Below are 19,275 nucleotides of genomic sequence, written 5' to 3' on the forward strand. Positions count from 1 at the left end.
TTTTCACAAAGAAGTAAATCAGCATTAATTATGGCATTATGACCTAACAATGAGAGTTTATAAGGATTTCCTCTCACAGATTCTTCAGTTAAAAATCAACTATAACCTCAAGAGAAATGCTGTTACCTATTTATCTACAAGCTGTTATGTATCTCTCATCATTAAATACAGTTATCAATATTTTAAAAAATTCCTATAATTTCACTTCTTCTTCAAAGTGCTGCTTTATGTGTAGGTATACATCTTGGAAGAATACACAGCAAGGACTCTACTGATTCTGTACACTATGTTTACAGCAGCATTATTCATAACTGCTAAAGGGAAAAGGTAGAACCAATCAAAGTTTCCACTAATGGATGCACAGATAAACAAAATGGAATTGTGTGTGTGTGCACGTGTGTAAATACACACAGCACAATATTAACCAAACTTATTAGTGGAAGGAAATATGCTACAATATATAGACAAATTCTGAAAAACATTTTGCTAAGTGAAATAGGCCTGTCACAATAGGATACTGTATGATTTCACTTGTATGAGACACTAGAATAGTTAGATTCATGGGAATAGCAGAGTAGCAATTGCCAGGATTGTGGGAGAAAAAAAGAGGAATTATTTAATCAATGCATAGTTTCGATTGGGGAACGTGAAAAAGTTCTGGAGGTGTATGTAGTGACAGTTATTAACTAAGTCATAAAATTAAATTATCAGGGCCAGCTGACAGTGCACCTGATAAAGTATACATTACAATGTTTAAGGACCTGGGTTCAAGCCCCTATTCCCCACCTGCAGGAGAGAAGTTTCACAAGTGATAAAAGCAGTGCTGCAGGTCTCTCTCTCTCTCTCTGTGTCTTTATTTTACCGTCTTTCAATTACTCTGTCTCTATCAAAAATAAATAAATAAACAAATAAATAAGATATTTTAAAAATCAAATTGTTAAAATGGCCATGGTAGTACATTTGATGTCATGCTTGTTTTTACACACACACACACACACACACACACACACACACACACACACACACACACACACACACACACCTCGTGGCTTAAGGAATTTAAACAAAAGCCAAGGAGTAGAATAGTGAGGTCTCAGAGTTCAGAGACAAAGCAGGGACTAGTTCTGAGACAACTTCACTTGCCAACCTCAGTTCTTACCAGCTAGCTTGCCTCCTGAGTGGTAGAATCAAGTATCAAGTGTGGGATCAGCAAACAAAGGAGGGAGAAACAGGTGACTGGGCAATAAATGACACCAGGAACCCCCAAATAATGTTATTACATAAACAGATAACACCAGATTAACATAACTAGTGAACAATTAAGTAAGCAACATTTGCTAAAATGCCAAACAACAGTTGACTTCCCAGTGGGAAAAAATAGTCAGCATTCTTATACTAATAAAAGTTGCAGTAAATGCGACCTCATGTAGTAGATGCTATTATGACCACTGAGAGATGGACAAGCTGAGGTTCAGAGACACAGAATGCACTCCCTCCACCTCTCCACCGCAAGCTGTTCTGTTAGTAACTGTCACTGAGGAGATTTAAACCAAGTCCGTGTGATTTCAAAATTCAGACTCTTTATAGTAAGACATGTATTTTTTTTCTCTTTTCTTTTTCTGTAGATAGAGACAAGGAGTGTGGGGAGAGAGAGAGAGAGAGAGAGAGAGAGAGAGAGAGAGGAGAGAGAGAGAGAGATATGCCACAACACCAAAGTTTCCTTCAAAGTGGTAGGGGCTTGGCTCGAATGTGGGTCACACACATGACAAAGCAGTGCTTTATCCAAGTGAGCTATTTCACTTGTCCAGTATAGCATGCATTTTAATGTACACTCTGAAATTTCTTTATTTTTCAAAAATAAAAAGACAACAAACAACAACAAAAAATATTATCAAAATTCTTAATGGCAGGATCTTCTCAACATATAATTTAAAGTGATTTGTGAGATCTGTTAAAGACAGAAGCCCTCCTTTCTTCTTTTCCAGATTTCTGGTGATTGTATCCTTATGAAGACAAACTCCCTGTTAACATTTACTTTGACCTTCGAACACTGACTACTTGGTTTTTCAAAAAATCACCCTTTTCCTCCAAATAGTACTAGCTACTTAACACCTAAAAGAAGAGGCCCCACAAGCCCACAATTCTCTGAAATATTTTATCCTATTCTATTTTCACATGTGGCTTTTTCTTACCTGAGTTCCTGTGTGTTTTATTTTAATTTGAACAGGGTGCATTAGATTCTGGATGGTAATGTTTCCAATACTGCATGCCATCACATAACTCACTAAGGTGACCACTTCCTTAGCTTCTACATCCTTTTAAAGAAAAAAAAATGTCTGTCAGAACTTTAAATTTAATATGGGGGTCCAAAATAAGCAAACAATCAGCACTTTTTAGACTTAAGATCTCCAATTATAGAACATCCTGTTTATAATATCAAATTGCTGGCTTTCCTGAAAGAGTTTTGCTATTTCTATTGTGATAATACATGCACTGAAGGAACATTTGGATCAAATATCTAAGGAAATGCTCATAAATATTCAATTTTGATTGCTAATTAATGCCAATTTAGTTAATATCTTAAATAATACAAATTCACAAATAATATACATACAAAAAGTGTACTAAATTATTTCTCTGATTAGAAAACAAATGAGGTTGTTTCTCTTCAGAGAAATACAAAGGAAATATGTGAAACAAATAATTCATCTTTCATTTTTATGTTAACCACCTGATATGTTTATTATCTTATACTAAAATGTAACTCTACCGCATTAAGATCTGAGCAGAACTTCTGTCTCTGATTCCATACTTGTCGATGTCTGAAGCTTCCATGTCAGACAGAAAAAGGTCTTCAGGAAGTACTTTAACTAAGTCTGTGTTACAAAATGATTGAAAATAACAACCTAACAAGATCATCACTATTTCTTCCTTTTGTGTTTATTATTCAGCCTCCTGAATTTCTCTATTACATGCTATTGTCTTTGGCATGAGGTCACATTATTTAACATAGGAAAGTATGCTCAACTTAATAGCTTCTATTTAAAAAGGATAAGTGAAATATCTCTGAATGGGCTGTACTTTCAAAGGCAACTACAGATCACCAATGTTTGCTGGCAGTAGGCTTTCAAGTATCTCGAAGTGATGCCAATAAAAATGATAATAAGAGTTCAGTACAATGCCACCCAACTTTAGGAATGTAAGGGTGAAAGGGCATTTAAAATACTAATGAGAAAAATGATCAAAGCCAAGAATGTGCTCATTATATAAACAGTACTTCCTACTGAATTGGGGAAAAAAAAAAACCTTTTCCACTGGTATGCAATTTCTGAAGGTCTGAATTGCTGAAATATGTAAGTGTTACCAGAGCACTGCTTAGTTCTGGCTTATGGTGGTACTGGAGGTTGAATGTAAGGTATGATTCTTTTCACATAAACACTTTTAACTTTCTAACAAATCCATTTCTGATTATATCAAGCAAGTCTGGATCTAATATTAATTTGAAAGCTTAACTGACACATTCTTTAGTGTGTTTATTTAAAAGAAAGTACTTAAGCAACTGTGTTAATTTTTTTCATTTTTGCAAATTCAGCAGGTTAACTTTTATAAATCTCTTACTGTATTTTCACGGATTTTAAAGTTTTCCTTGAAGCAAAGAAACTCAATTTGAAATTAAAGAGTGATAACTTAGGGAACACTTACTTGGAAAAGTCCAGTTTTACTGAAGAAGGTAAACTGTGCTCTTTTTATCAATGCAGACTCTTCTTCACTTAAGTTGTCAAGTAAGCTTGGAGGTAAAATTACAGAAGCCAGTGGATCCATTTGAACATTTCCAAAATCCATCTGCCATAGACAAAGATAAATTGAGCAAGTGAAACTGCAGTGACAATTTTATTCCACATGCTGATAAAGGAAGAGAGAGGGTATCTATATTCAAACTAGTGAATGCAGGCAATTGACTTTGCTTCTGCCATAGGCACCGATGTCCTGGGTGAAATTCTCCCAAAGGCACTGGTTCTCTCAAGTCTTAAAGTGTGGGCAATGGAGGAAATACACTGATCTTAAGGCAAATTTACAAATCAGTTCACTTTTCCAGTAAAAGAACTGAAGTCACTCTGAAATACTTCTGAGGATTTCTTAGAACACTTAGTGAAAAACAATTACAACATTAAGAAATAGCGTGGCCCCAATCAAGTTTTAATACTTAACTTCAATGTTACCTCTCATAGAAAGAGGATAAATCAAGATTCTGAAAGTACATCACCTCTATGCTTCCCTATATCTCATTGTCATACTGCAACAGTTAATCTTCATCAACAGCTAGACCTTCCTAGTGCCCCTCAAATAAGATCTTGAAGAAGCAACTGACTGGTGATGAGAAAGTTTTTGGGGCTGGGTGGTGGCAGATTTGTTACCATGCTCAAGGACTTGGGTTCAAGCCCTCAGTCCTCGCCTGCAGGGGAGCAGCTTCATAAGCAAAAACAGTACTATAGGTGCCTCTCTTTATCTCTCCCTTTCAGTATCTTTACCCTCTCTCAATTTCTCACTTAAGGGTGAACCTTCACCAGATTCCAGGACCCTGAGATCCATAAGCTTCTCAGGGTTGACAAACAGTAACTTCAGACAACATCACTGATGATCTGAAGAGATCTGGAGGGTTGCACACAAAACATCCCAAGATGGGATAGTGTTAAGTATGCAACCCAGATCAGAATTCTGATACAGTGTTTACTGAAAAAATTATGTATAACATCAAAAAAGGAACTAGGAAGATCAAAGAAATTTTTCAGGTGAGCATACATCAGAGGATAAATGTCAAGATACATGTAACAACAGGTTATAAGGCAACATCATGTGGAAAGATCAAGATACATTTCTTAGAGGAAAAATATCAGAGTACAAGTAGGGGTGTTTAAGACTACTACACAAGCCATTATCCAAATGCCATTATTATGCTTGGTTCCTTTTCCTTCTCCCCCATTTCTTTCTTTCCTTCTCTTCCAGGGTTATTGCTGGGGCTTAGTGCCAGCACTATGAATCTACCACTGCTGGTGGCTGTTTTTTCTTTTTTTTCCCCCTCCATTTTATTATATGACAGAGAGAAATTGAGAGGGGAGGGAGATAGAAAAGTAGAGAGAAAGACACCTGCAGACCTGCTTTACCACTTGTGAAGTGTCCCTGCTGCAGATGGGGAGCAGGGGGCTCACACCTGGGTCCTATGTGCACTTAGTACTGGGTTCACCAGACCCTCAGTACATTTCTTTGACGCCATAAGAAATATTCAGCTTTTTCTCCAGTCACCTTTGCACAACCTTTAGACACCAGGAAGAGTGCTGGTCACTAGGGTTCACGGATAAGGGCATGTAGTCATCTTCAGTCTTGTGGACTGGTTATCATTTAACTCATGACCTATTCCAGATTTCTGCCTTAGAGTACAGGAGTTTGTAACAAAGCATAAACTGTGGCCTCATGGTTAAGTGCGCAGGCCTCATGGTTAAGACAAAGTAATGTACCTGGTATAAAAACAACAAGCAGACATGTTCTGACAAGCATGGAGGCCTGGTTAAAATTCAGTAGTATTTCTAAGAGCAAATTATCAGGAAGTCTGGGATCAGGAAACTTCAAAACCCACTATCCTATCACATAACAGAAAAATTAAATACAGTTTAGAAAGAGAAAGTTTACACTGTAATTAAGTACAAGCAGAGAAACAGCTGCTTTATTACCTGGTAATATGATTCATTATTGCTTGGAAGACTGATGCTAAAATTTGAAATCTCATTTGTCCCTGGGTTCAGGGATGATACTCCAAGAGCCAAATTTCGAGTTGTAATATTGACATGTGATGTACTATTTAAGTCTATCTTGAAGGCTAATTCATCAATTGTTTTCAAAGCTCTAAAATGACAAATAATACCATCATTTGTATCATGTTTTAGGTACTTGGGCACAAATGAACTGCTGAAGTACAGTTTACAAATCAAATAAAATTATCCTAAAATTTTATAATATAAGCATTAATACCCACAAAATTATCCTGAACCAGAATATTAATTAAAGCATAGAATCATAAAGATGGCGTCATACTCAATAGCCAATGTTATAAAGAAAATAATCTAATCAACTTAATAAATGTTCTTCCTACTTTATAGTTGAGTGGAATTTAAGAGAAATAATGTGGCAAAGCTGGTTTTTGAAATTTAAGACAGTAAAAAGTGTTTATAATTAGTATGTAGACAAATTAAGTCAGATAATACATGTTGAGAAAACTTTACCAGAGGAAAAATAACTATGTTAATATTAATACACTAAATGAAATAAGTGACTATAAGCCACACTACACAACAATAGGTATGTTTTCATCCTGCTCTAGGTAATTTCATTTCAGAAGTACAACAATCACAAAGCAGTGACACTGTCACAATCTGTAGAATGGTGACTAATAGTAATTAAATTTGAGCTGAATGTGTGCTATCTCCTCTGTTTAGAGGCATAAAGAATACTTGTAATAGTTTGTTCATCTTTTGAATTAATCCCAATTAGCCTTTCCCTGATGAAAATGAGATACTAATAATGCTATTTGGGGCTACATATACATTTTGTAGGCATTAATCTTAATTAATACTAAATTGTAAATTATATTTCTCAGAAAAGAGAATACTGAAGTTCACTTTGTGAGTGACTTTGGGAAATATCAAGTTATCTTCTTATTATGTGAATTATAAAATCTAGGCACCAAATATTCAGATATGTAGAAATATATGATAACATATTTATCAAGCAAATTTTACATTACAGCGGGAAATCAAAACTTACTCAAAAGAAGACTCAAGCAAGTCACTCTCTTGACTGGTTAAAATATTAGAAAAAATATTCATTAAAGTTGAGCCAAGTGTCAAATCAATGTTTTCTTCATCATTCACAATTTTTTTGACCTGTTCTACGATGCTGCTAATATTGGCTGAGTTTAAGGTCTGTCCATCACTGGTTAAATTTAAAATCTCATTCGCAACCTTATTTGCTTCTTCTAAAAGAAAAACAAAAGAAAAACTGTCAGGAAAAGCTTGACTCAAGCATTTTGAGCACTTCTATCACATAATGTGATATTTCAATTGTAGTTGAAACAGCAAATTAATTGGGTTTTTGTATTCAACTCCTTCACATGACCTTTACAGGGAAGTAATATTTATTCTACCCACAGATATGAACTTCTCTCTCTCTCTCTAGTAAAATACAATGAGGCAAGATAGATAATTTGAGGAGACCAATACTCAGATATGGTTCTAAGAGAAATGCTACTCAAATCACTGAATAAGAATATATATATGCTGATTAAAAACAATACAGAACTATAAAACATTAACACAAATATCAAATATATTTTGTCTCTAATATATTGTCCTTTTAAATCTATTTTAGAAGCTGAATAGAAAGTCAAAATTAGGGAGTCGGGTGGTAGCCAGAGGGTTAAGCGCATGTGGCACAAAGTGCAAGGACCGGCATAAGGATCCTGGTTCGAGCCCCCGGCTCCCCACCTGCAGGAGAAGTCCCTTCACAGGTGGTGAAGCAGGTCTTCAGGTATCTGTCTTTCTCTCCCCTCTCTGTCTTCCTCTCTCTTGATTTCTCTCTGTCCTATCCAATAACGACAGCATCCACAACAACTACAACAACAAAACAACAAGGGCAACAAAAGGGAAAATAAAAAATAATAAATAAATAAAAAGTGAAAATGAGGGAAAGCAGCATATTCTACCGAAAGTGAAATATTTAACTTCCTTTTAATGTTATAACAGTGTCTCACTGACAATGTCTGAAGTGGGCAAAGAAAAATGAAGTATAAGATCTTTTTTTTTTTTCCTCCAGGGTTATTGCTGGGCTCGGTGCCTACACCATGAATCCACCGCTCCTGGAGGCCATTTTTCCCCTTTTGTTGCCCTAGTTGTTGCAGCCTCGTTTCGGTTATTATTGCCATTATTGACGTTGCTTTGCAGTTGGATAGGACAGAGAGAAATGGAGAGAGGAGGGGAAGACAGAGAGAGAGGGGAGAGAAAGACACCTGCAGACCTGCTTCACTGCCCGTGAAACGACTCCCCTGCAGGTGGGGAGCCGGGGGCTTGAACCGGGATCCTTGAGCCCATCCCTGCGCTTTGCGCCACGTGTGCTTAACCCACTGTGCCACCGCCCGACTCCCTAAGATCATTTTTTATTGTCTTGGAGAATTGGGGAAAATTGCTTGCTTACTTGAACAATTGAAGGTATCAGGAGGCCCCCAGTAAACTAAAGATGAGTTGACAAGATCTTGGATACTGTGAAACAAAATAATATTATCTCAAAATTCATCATAAATACCATTACAACAGACAAATATAAGTTAAATGATAATTTAAAGAATTTGCCTTGACAACCAGGTTTCACTTGGCAATAAAACTGTAATACAATAAGAGTAAAATAATATAAAAATTATTATTGATACATCACAAAAAAAGTACTAGCACTATTCTGTATCACAACTCCTGATATATCAGGTTAGTAAATTATTTGGATCAAGTACTACTTTAATAAATTTCCAGATAAAATATTATTTTGATTTCAAATAATTATACAAATTGAATTATAATCTGTATTTTATAGGTGAAGAAATAGGTAAAGATTCCCAATGTTTCATAAAAAGAGATATATCCATGTTTCAGACTTATTCTTTTCCTCCGTGACTATGTCAGACACAGCAATAGGTGCAAGATATTTTTATTTGAGCAGTTTCAGTTTCTGAATCACCTCCAAGTAAACTCTCATTGGGTGGTGTTAGGGTGAAGAAATTTGACTTAAGTGAATCCTCTTTAATCAACATATCTGAGTTTTCTGTAAAAATATTTAGTGAAAATCTTTACCCTGATCATCTCCCTTTTCTTAACTTACAGATTGCCCCACACTGGATACTTTTTTAACAAATTTATTTTCCCTTTTGTTGTTTAACATTGTTGTGGTTATTGATGTTGTTGTTGGATAGGACAGAGAGAAATGGAGAGAGGAGGGGAAGACAGAGAGGGAGAGAGAAAGACAGACACCTGCAGACCTGCTTCGCCACCTGTGAAGTGACTCCCCTGCAGGTGGGGAGCTGGGGGCTTGAACCAGGATCCTTATGCTGGTCCTTACACTTTGTGCCACGTGCACTTAACCCGCTGTGCCACTGCCCAACTCCCTGGATACTATTTTTATTGTGTCTTTATTTCCTCTTCTTTACTATTCCAAATTCAGATACATGTGCCAAAGGTTGTGTTCTAGTTGTTCTAGGCATAAGATGCTTTGTTCTAGAGTTACCTTCTGGTTTCCAAATTTCTTCAACTTTCTTTGGAGAAGTTTAAATGAGTATTTTGCTTGGTACAGAAAGCCTCAGCTTTATTCCCCAAAGTGTGTATGGTATAGGTATGAAACTCTTCTTTTCAATAAAAATACAATGGGTGGGGAACTACATTAATCTAAAAAGGTTTATAATGTGAAAGTATGATAAAAAAGTAAATTAGTATGTTACCATGTTCGTGAAGCAAAAAATCCCTTTTTATCTAGACATGCATGTTGGTATACAGATGGTGGAATGGATGGCCAGTAATAGCCTTTGGGAATCTCCTCTTCAGGACATACACCTATGTAAAGAATAATAATAACATGAGAAATATTAACCTAATTTTTATTTTTTTTTTAATTTTTTTATTTACGAAAGGATTAATTAACAAAACCATAGGGTAGGAGGGGTACAACTCCACACAATTCCCACCGCCCAATCTCCATATCCCACCCCCTCCCCTGATAGCTTTCCTATTCTCTATCCCTCTGGGAGCATGGACCCAGGGTCATTGAGGGTTGCAGAAGGTGGAAGGTCTGGCTTCTGTAATTGCTTCCCCGCTGAACATGGGCATTGACTGTCGGTCCATACTCCCAGTCTGCCTCTCTCTTTCCCTAGTAGGGTGGGGCTCTGGGGAAGCTGAGCTCCAGGACACATTGGTGGGGTCTTCAATCCAGGGAAGTCTGGCCGGCATCCTGATGGCATCTGGAACCTGGTGACTGAAAAGAGAGTTAACATACAAAGCCAAACAAATTGTTGAGCAATCCTGGACCCAAAGCTTGGAAAAGTGGAGAGGAAGTATTAGGGAGGTACTCACTGCAAACTCTAGTGTACTACTGCTTTCTTACTTTGGTGCCATACTGTACAGCAAACTCTAACAAAAGGACTTTTCAAAGTTAACCCAATTACCAAATAATGTGATGATAACATTAACTATCCGTTGTCTTTTTGAACCCTAAGACAACAGGAACCTCACATCTCCACTATAGAGCCTATATTTCCCCCAGTCTTGGAACCTTAGGATAGGGCCCACTTTCCCATATGCCTCTCCCAATCCATATCAAATAATAGCGCATCTGCCAATCACAACCTAATCAACACAACGATTGCCACCTCAACATGCTTCACTTCAGCCTGTGTCCAGAGACTTCACGTGTGGAATGACAACCCTTCAGCTTCATTACTCGGGTGAGACCTTTCCTTTCATAGTATACTCTAATTCCATCTCAGGTGGTTCACTTTCTAACAAAGTCCCAAAACCTAGATATACACCAGTTTCTGTGAGAGAGAGCATATGTTCACACGTATCCATAAACTACTGCAAAATATATACCTGAAAGCAGAAGTACACTAGAGTTTGCAGTGAGTATCCCCCTAACACTTCCTCTCCACTGTTCCAAGCTTTTGGTCCATGATTGCTCAACAATTTGTTTGGTTTTGTATGTTAACTCTCTTTTCAGTCACCAGGTTCCAGATGTCATCAGGATGCCAGCCAGGCTTCCCTGGACTGAAGACCCCACCAATGTGTCCTGGAGCTCCGCTTCCCCAGAGACCCACCTTACTAGGGAAAGAGAGAGGCAGACTGGGAGTATGGACCAACCAGTCAACGCCCATGTTCAGCGGGGAAGGAATTACGGAAGCCTTCCACCTTCTACAACCCACAATGACCCTGGGTCCATGCTCCCAGAGGGATAGAGAGTGGGAAAGCTATCAGAGAAGGGGGTGGGATATGGAGACTGGGTGGTGGGAATTGTGTGGAGTTGTACCCCTCCTACCCTATGGTTTTGTTAATTTATCCTTTCTTAAATAAAAAATAAATTTAAAAGAAAAAAAAAGAAAATAGCATGGGCAAAGACAGTAAGGAAGTACAATACAGGAGGCATATTTGGGAACATGGTAGCAGCACCACATGTGTGGCTGGAACTTAAGTTGTAAATTATGTCTAGGTAAAAACTGACTCTCGAGTTAGAATTCTGGCCTTTTTCTGTGAAGGCAGTGACTTTATTAACAAAAACAGAAAAACATAGAACAGACTTAAAGAAAAAACTTTTTATATGATTTATTAGAATTCACATACATGAGCAAAACAGGATCACCATCACTTGAAAACTCAACGAGATAAGACTAGGATCACTCTAAGAACCCACCAAGCCACAGGTGAGTACAAACACATGTGGCTCATGAGCATAAAGGGGCTTAAGGAGATATTCCTAGAGCTAAAAGGCCATATATTCTCAGGAGCAGCTGATACCTGTCCTGCAATTTGCCAGTTTACACACCACCTCAGGTCTGAGTTTTATCAACAAAAAGACTGATGCAAGAAGGAGAAGATCACCTAAGCCTCACCAAATTGCAACTGTGAGTTTCCACTGCTGTTGCCCCTCAGGGTCTGGAACACAAGCAGGGAAGACTTATACTGACATGTGGTGGGTGGGGAGCAGAGAACTGGCTGGGTGACTCAGGAGAAAATCTACATTCCTGGTGCTCTGGAAGGGTGGCTATATAGTATGAGGTTTTTCACATCATTCTGTGTTGGTATGCTTCTAAATTCTGCTTCTAAGACCCCTTCTGTTACATTGCTTGAGGCTGTGGTCTATTTACATAATCACTGTTTTTACTGGTTTAATCCCCACTGGTTCGCATGCTATTTTCCTTCTCCCCGCCCCCTATCCTATGTACTTCCTCTTCCTGACACTTCCGCCTCAGGAGACATAAAAGACAGGGCTTTTGAATGAAGAAAGATTAGATTAGATTAGATTGTTGAACTGCATCCCTTCATTCCAGCTCCTCAATAAAGATTGACTGCGTTCCCAGCTCAGCCATGAGTCCCTGGTCGTCTGTCTCCCATCTGTGAAGCTAGGCCAGCATTTCTTTGTCGGGAAATTGTGAGGAGCCTCACAAAGCACCCTGCATTCCTGATACTATGGCCTATTTACTTAATCATTGTTTTGCCTGAAAGATTCCCCACCCATTCCATTCCTTTGATCTATCTTCTTTCTATCCTTGAGACCCACCCTGCCTGCAGGGAAATATTAATCCTACCAGTTAAAACCCTCGTAACAGCTGCTAAAGAAGTCTCTACCTTCCCAGCCCCCTTTTGCCTTTCTCTGCCCCTTTCCTAGTGATTTCCATTTCCAACTTGCCACTTCTGGGTCTGCCCTTTAAAAGCCTGGGCTCTCTGATTAATAAATACATTGCATTGCCTCGTGCCAAGTGTTTGGTTCCTGAGTCATCTCCCTCATGCTGCTGAGTGAGTAGCAGCCCAGGCTAGCTCCGGTCACGTTCTCTCCAACCCAGAGAGTACACACCCAGGAAGAGGCACCCCCACACTAGCCTGACAATTCTGCTGATAAATTAGGAAAAGGGATGAAATAATTTCCTCAGAAATCAGGAATAATTCAGAAACATAGTTTCACAGAGCTCTGTTTAGCTTGGTTCTGGCTGACAGTGGAGCAAGGCTTTGGGGACTTTGAACCTTTGAGACATAGGAGTCTCTTTGCATAGCCACTGATATATCTATCTCCTGCTCAGCTTTATCTCTTGGTCGCAAGTGACTGATTAAGGTGAAAAAACTACTTATAGTTAAAAAGTCCTCAGCCAGCCATAGTTTGCAGGGAAGTAAGAAGGTTTAACAGACACTGTTCCACTTCAGGGATTGAGATAACACTGAAACAACTGCTAAAATTTGCAACTATGAATTCTTAAGTACCTTACTTAGACACAACTAAATCCAGGCACATGTAATTAGTGGATTGAAAAGCAGTGAGAGTGGCCTCATAAAACACCAAATATAATGGTTAAACCCAGAAGAAACACTGGAGAAACGAACCGGACAAAAGTCCAGATAAAAGTCTCACAGAAGTAGATGCACCTAAGAATGAGGACAACATCCAAACACTATTTGACGCAACAGTTACAAGAGTGAACAAGGTTTTCGAAAGTAAGATAATCAGAAATGGGAAAACAACAAAGGAGTCTCTGAAAGAAAACAATTATCTCAAGGTAATTAGAGAACTGAAAACAAATAGCTGAATTAAGAGTGAAATTAGTTGAAAAAGCTAATTCAGTTTCAAAAAAGGTTAACAAAATAATTGAGCTACAGAAAACAACAGAGGGGAGTGAAAGTAAAATAACTGAAGCAGAAGACAGAATTAGCAAGATCGAGTATGAATTACAGAAAAATAGGAAAGAAGTAAGAGATCTCAAAAAGAGATTAGGAGATACTGAAAACAACAACATAGACATATGGGACGACTTGAAAATAAGTAATAAAGGCATTATTAGCTTATCAGAGGAAGAAGAAGAAAGCATTCTAAAGTATATAATAGCTGAGAACTTCCCTACTCTCAACAACATAAAGTACATAAAGGTTCAAGAATCTAAGAGAGTCCCAAAAAGAACTAACCCAGAATAAAGACACCAAGACTCATCATATTTATAATGAAAAGGAATGAGTGTGCAAGGACCCAGATTAAAGCCCCTGGCCCCAATCTACAGGGGGAATGCTTCACAAGTAGTGAAGAAGGTTTCAGGTGTCTCTCTGTCTCTCTCCCCCTAACTTCTCAATTTCTCCATCTCTATCCAAAAATAAATAAATAAAATAATAAAAAAAGGATTAAAAGGATCCTTAATGCTGCAAAAGAAAAACAGATAATCAATTAAAGAAGGAAAACCCATAATATTTACAGAGGAAAACCCTTAAGATTTCTCCACACAAACTCTAAAATCAAATTATCTTGAGTACTCAAATAGAAAGGCTTTCAACCAAGACTATTGTATCCTGCTAGACTGTCATTCAGACTAGATGGAGGCATAAAAAGCTTCTCAGACAAGCAACAGTTGAAGGAATCAACTATCACCAAGCCTACTGTGCAAGATATTCTGAAAAGTCTCCTATAAACAATAACAACATCAAGAAAAACAAATCATATATCAGAACACACAGAACACCCAAAGTTTAGAATAATGGCATTAAAATATATTAAATCTATAAAATCAATAAATATCAATGGCCTGAATTCACCTACTAGAAGGTATATGGAATGATCACATGTATCAGAAAATACAACTCAACCATATGTTGTCTACAGGAATCCAACCTAACTCAACAAGACAAACACAGACTCAAAGTGAAAGGATGGAAAATTAACATATAAGCTAATGAACCACAAAAAAAGAGTAGGCAAAAACTGGAAGCAACCCAGGGGTCCAACAACAGATAAGTGGCTGAGTAAGTTGTGGTGTATATACACAATGGAGTACTATTCAGCAATTAAAGATGATGAATTAGCTTTTTTCATCCCACCTTGTATGGAGCATAAAGAAATCATATTGAGATAAGTCAGAAACAAAAGGATGAATATGGGATTATCTTACTTATAGACAGAAGTTGAAAAACAAGATCAAAAGTGAAAACACAAAGCAGAACTTGGACAGGAGTTGGTGTATTGCACTAAAGGAAAATCTCTGGGATGGTAGGAAGGGTTTAAGTGCTCAAACATGATGGTAAAGGAGGACTTAATGGGGGTTTAACTGTTATGTGGAAATTTGGGAAATGTTATACATGTACAAACTATTGTATTTTACTGTCAACTGTAAACCATTAATGAAATTAAAATAAATAAATAAATAAATGGATGAGATGGGTAAAAAACAAAAAAGGGCATAATTAGCTATTCTCATATCTGGCATGGTAGAGCTTAAAATAAAATAAATGACAGGATAGACATTTCTTAATGCTCAGAGGATGAATGAATCAAGAGCGCTTAACAATTATTAATATCTGGGAGTCGGGCAGTAGCACAGCAGCTAAGCACATGTGGCACAAAATACAAGGAATGGTGTAAGGATCCTGGTTTAAGCCTCTGGCTCCCCACCTGCAGGGGAGTCGCTTCACAAGTGGTGAAGCAGGTCTGCAGGTGTCTATCTTTCTTTCCCCTTCTCTGTCTTCCCCATCTCTCTCCATTTTTCACTGTCTTATCCAGCCACAACAATAAAACAAGGGCAACAAAAGGGAAAAAATAAATAAATATTTAAGAAAAACTATTATTAATATCTATGTACCCAGTGAGAGGCCAACTAAATACATCAAACATCTACTGAAGAGCTACAACAATATATTAATAAAACACAGTAAAATTAGGGAATTTCCGCACCCCACTCTTTCAACTTGACAGATCATCAAGTCAGATGATCAAAAAAGAAATGAGGGAATTAAATGAAGAGATATATAAACTAGAACTCCTCAATATTTTCAGAGTAATTCACCCCAAAATACTGGAATACATTCAAGTCCACATGGGTCATTCATTCTCAAGGATAAACCATAGGTTAGGCCACAAAGACAGTGTCAACAATTCAAGACCATTGAAATCATCCCAAGCATTCCCCCTCAGATCAGGTACTAGACAAGGCTGCCACTATCACCATTAGTATTGAGCATAGTGTTGGAAGTTCTTGCCATAGCATTCAAGAGGAGCAAGGAATTAAAGATATACAGACTGGAAGAGAAGTAAATAAACTCTCAGTATTTGCAGATGATATTATAGTATGCATAGAAAAATCTAAAGAATCCAGCAGGAAGCATTTGGAAATTATCAGGCAATATAGTAAAGTCTCAGGCTACAAAGTTAACATACAAAAGTCAGTGATATCCCTCTATGCAAAACTAAGGTAGCAGAAGAAGAAATACAGAAATCAATCCCTTCTACTACAACAGCAAAACCAGTAAGATAACTAGGAATAAACCTAACAAAAGCAGTAAAAGACCTGTATACTGAAAGTTATGAGTCACTATTCAAGAAAATAGAAAAAGACAAAAAGTGGAAAGATATTCCATGTTCATAGATTAGAAGAATTAACATCATCATATACAAATTTAATGCAATCCCCCCCAAGATCCCAAACACATTTTCTTAGCATATAGAACAAAATGTTTACGTGGAATCAGAAAAGAACTAGAACTGCTAAAACAATCTTGAGAAGAAAAAACAGAACTGGAGGCATCACACTCCCAGATCTCAAATTGCATTATATACTGATTTTAATAAAAACTTCTTAGTAATAGAATATAAATAGACACATTGAACAGTGGAATAGAATTGAGAGCCCAGAAATACACTCCCATATCCATGGACATCTAATCTTTGGCAAAGGTGCCCAGACTATTAAATGGGGAAAGGACAGTCTCTTCAACAAATGGTGCAAGAAAAATTGGGATGAAACATTCAGAAGACTGAAACTGAACCACTATATTTCACCAAATACAAAAGTAAATTTCAAATAGATCAAGGATTTGGATGTTAGACCAGGAACTATCAAAACATAGAGGGAAATACCGGCATATCTTTTTTCCATACAAAATTTAAAGGCATCTTCAATGATACAAGTCCAATTACAAAGAAGACTAAAACAAAAATAATAAATCAATGGGACTACATAAGATTAAAAAATTTCTTCACAGCAAAAGAAAACACCACCCAAACAATGAGACCTTTCACAGAATGGGAGATTTGTATATACCTATGTTCATAGCTGCACAACTTGCAATAACCAAAACCTGGAAGCAGCCCAGGTGTCCAAGATGAGTGGCTGAGAAAGATGTGGTAGGGAAAACTACTCAGCTCTTAAAAATGGTTATTTCACTTTCTTCATCCCATTTTGGATGGAGTTTGAAGGAATCATGTTAACGGAGATAATTCAGAAAGATAAGGATAAATATGGGTAATCTCACTCATAGACAGAAGTTCAAAAATACTATCATGATGCCAGCCTGCCTTTCCTGGGAAGACAACCTCATCAATGTATCCTGGAACCCCACCTCTGCAGAACCCCACCCCACTAGAAAAGTAGAGACAGGCTAGTGTATGGTTCAGCTTGCATATGTCCAGCAGAGAAGCAATTACAGAAGTCAGATCTCCCACTTCTGTACCCTTTAGAGATCTTTGGTCCATAGTCCAGAGGGATACAATTAGGGAGGCTTCCAATGGAGGGAAAGGGATATGACACACTGGTGGTGGAAGTGGTATACACTGTAGTCCTCTTACACCACAATCTTGTTGATAATTATTAAATCACCAATAATAAATAAAAAAGAAGTTAAAAATGAGAAAACACATAGCAGAACTTTGACTGGGTTTGGTGTATTGCACCAATGTAAAGGACTCTACAGTGGGGTGGTGGGTTTAGGTCCTGGAACATGATTTCAGAGAACTTAGAGGGAGTTGAATTGTTATATGGAAAACTGAGAAATGTTATACATGTACAAACTACTGTATTTTATTTTATTTACTGTATTTTACTGTTGACTATAAACAATTAATTTCCACAATAAAAAATTTGCTTCCATGCATATGTTCTCTATTCTTAATGTTAAAACCAAATTTAATTAATATTTTCTTGGTAGTTCACTCATATTCTTGATATTTCATAACATGTCCTCCAAACAGAATATGAATTCTCATCTCTCTCTTTCAATGTCATCGATTCATAGATACTGAGTTATCTTTTTTTGTTTTTAACTTTATTTATTTTTACTTAAAAAATTATTTATAAAAAGGAAATGCTGACAAAAACCATAGATAAGAGGGGTACAACTCCACACAATTCCTACCACCAGATCCCATCTCCTCCCCTGATAGCTTTCCTATTCTTTATTCCTCTGGGAGCATGGACCAAGGGACATTATGGGGTGCAGAAGGTGGAAGGTCTGGCTTCTGTAATTGTTTTCTTGCTAAATATGGGCATTGACAGGTCAATTCATTTCCCAGCCTTTCTCTCTCTTTCCCTAGTGGGGCAGGGCTCTGGGAAGCGGGGCTCCAGGACGCATTGGTGGGGTCATCTTCCCAGGGAAGTCCAGTTGGCATCATGTTAGCATTTGGAACCTGGTGGCTGAAAGAAGAGTTAACATATAAAGGAAAACAAAGTGTAGACTAATTATGAACCTAAAGGCTAGAATATTACAGATAAAAATTTGAGGGTCTCCGTTTTGTAGATGGTATCTCTTATGTTAACTTTGTCACACAGTTGCCACAATGTCATGAATATGATGAATTTCAGCAGTATAAATGAGCACTATGCAAATAAAATTTTTTTGTTATTTTTCAATTAAACTTTAATATGCTTATATGAAATATACATTCAACCAAAAATTAAAAGGAACTTACCATTTTGTCTCACATTCACAGTATAAAGCCTTAAGCCTTCATCTAGGGAATCATTATTTTTTAACAGTTTCTGCTCAATAGTCCTTCCCTCTAAACTCTGATTGTTGGTGGCATTATAAACTAGAAGAGCCCAAATCATCAACCTAGAAAAACATGTAAGATATAATCACTGTTAAGGCTGGTGACTGGACGGCTATTTTGTTGTTGTTTGGATAAGACAGTAAGAAGGATAAGCTTAAAGTGCTAAAACTGAAAAATATGCCAAAGTACCCAAAGACTTTTTTTTCTACATAAGTCTTAACTAAAGAAAAAAATATTGATGGATTTTATATTTACCTAAAGTATGATTCAATGTGTCATCCAATTTGAGAAATATTTTCACATTTTATCTTAAAGTATCTATATTAAGTAATATTTGTAATATGAAAGGATCATACTTATGATTAATTCTATATCATCTTATTAATTCTTTTTTTTTTCTTTTGTCTCCAGGGATCCTCAGTGCCTATACCATGAATCCATTGTTCCTAGAGGCTATTTTTTCCATTTTGTTGCCCTTGTTGTTCTATCGTTGTTGTGGTTATTATTATTGTTGTTGTTGTTGAATAGGATAGAGAGAAATGCAGAGGAGGGGAAGATAGAGAGGGGGAGAGAAAGACTGACACCTGCTGGTCTGCTTCACCGCCTGTGAAGCAACTCACCTGCAGGTGGGGAGCCAGGGGCTCGAACCTAGATCCTTACGCCGGTCCCTACACTTCGCGCCACGTGCGC

At 37.3% G+C, this 19,275-nt stretch overlaps 1 protein-coding gene across 1 annotated transcript in view; it reads right to left on the minus strand.

The window, feature by feature from the left end:
* ADGRG6 (adhesion G protein-coupled receptor G6) overlaps nucleotides 1–19,275 on the minus strand; it is a 192,553-nt gene that overhangs the window by 46,930 nt on the left and 126,348 nt on the right. Inside the window, exons 10-16 of the mRNA XM_060190831.1 lie at nucleotides 18,505–18,647; nucleotides 9,530–9,641; nucleotides 8,242–8,306; nucleotides 6,817–7,027; nucleotides 5,727–5,898; nucleotides 3,703–3,843; nucleotides 2,193–2,315 (exon numbers count right to left, since the gene is read on the minus strand). Of these exons, the coding sequence (XP_060046814.1) occupies nucleotides 2,193–2,315; nucleotides 3,703–3,843; nucleotides 5,727–5,898; nucleotides 6,817–7,027; nucleotides 8,242–8,306; nucleotides 9,530–9,641; nucleotides 18,505–18,647 (967 nt within the window). The remainder of the gene's footprint in view (nucleotides 1–2,192; nucleotides 2,316–3,702; nucleotides 3,844–5,726; nucleotides 5,899–6,816; nucleotides 7,028–8,241; nucleotides 8,307–9,529; nucleotides 9,642–18,504; nucleotides 18,648–19,275) is intronic.

This window comes from Erinaceus europaeus, chromosome 4, assembly GCF_950295315.1.
Source record: "Erinaceus europaeus chromosome 4, mEriEur2.1, whole genome shotgun sequence".
Lineage (NCBI taxonomy): Eukaryota > Metazoa > Chordata > Mammalia > Eulipotyphla > Erinaceidae > Erinaceus > Erinaceus europaeus.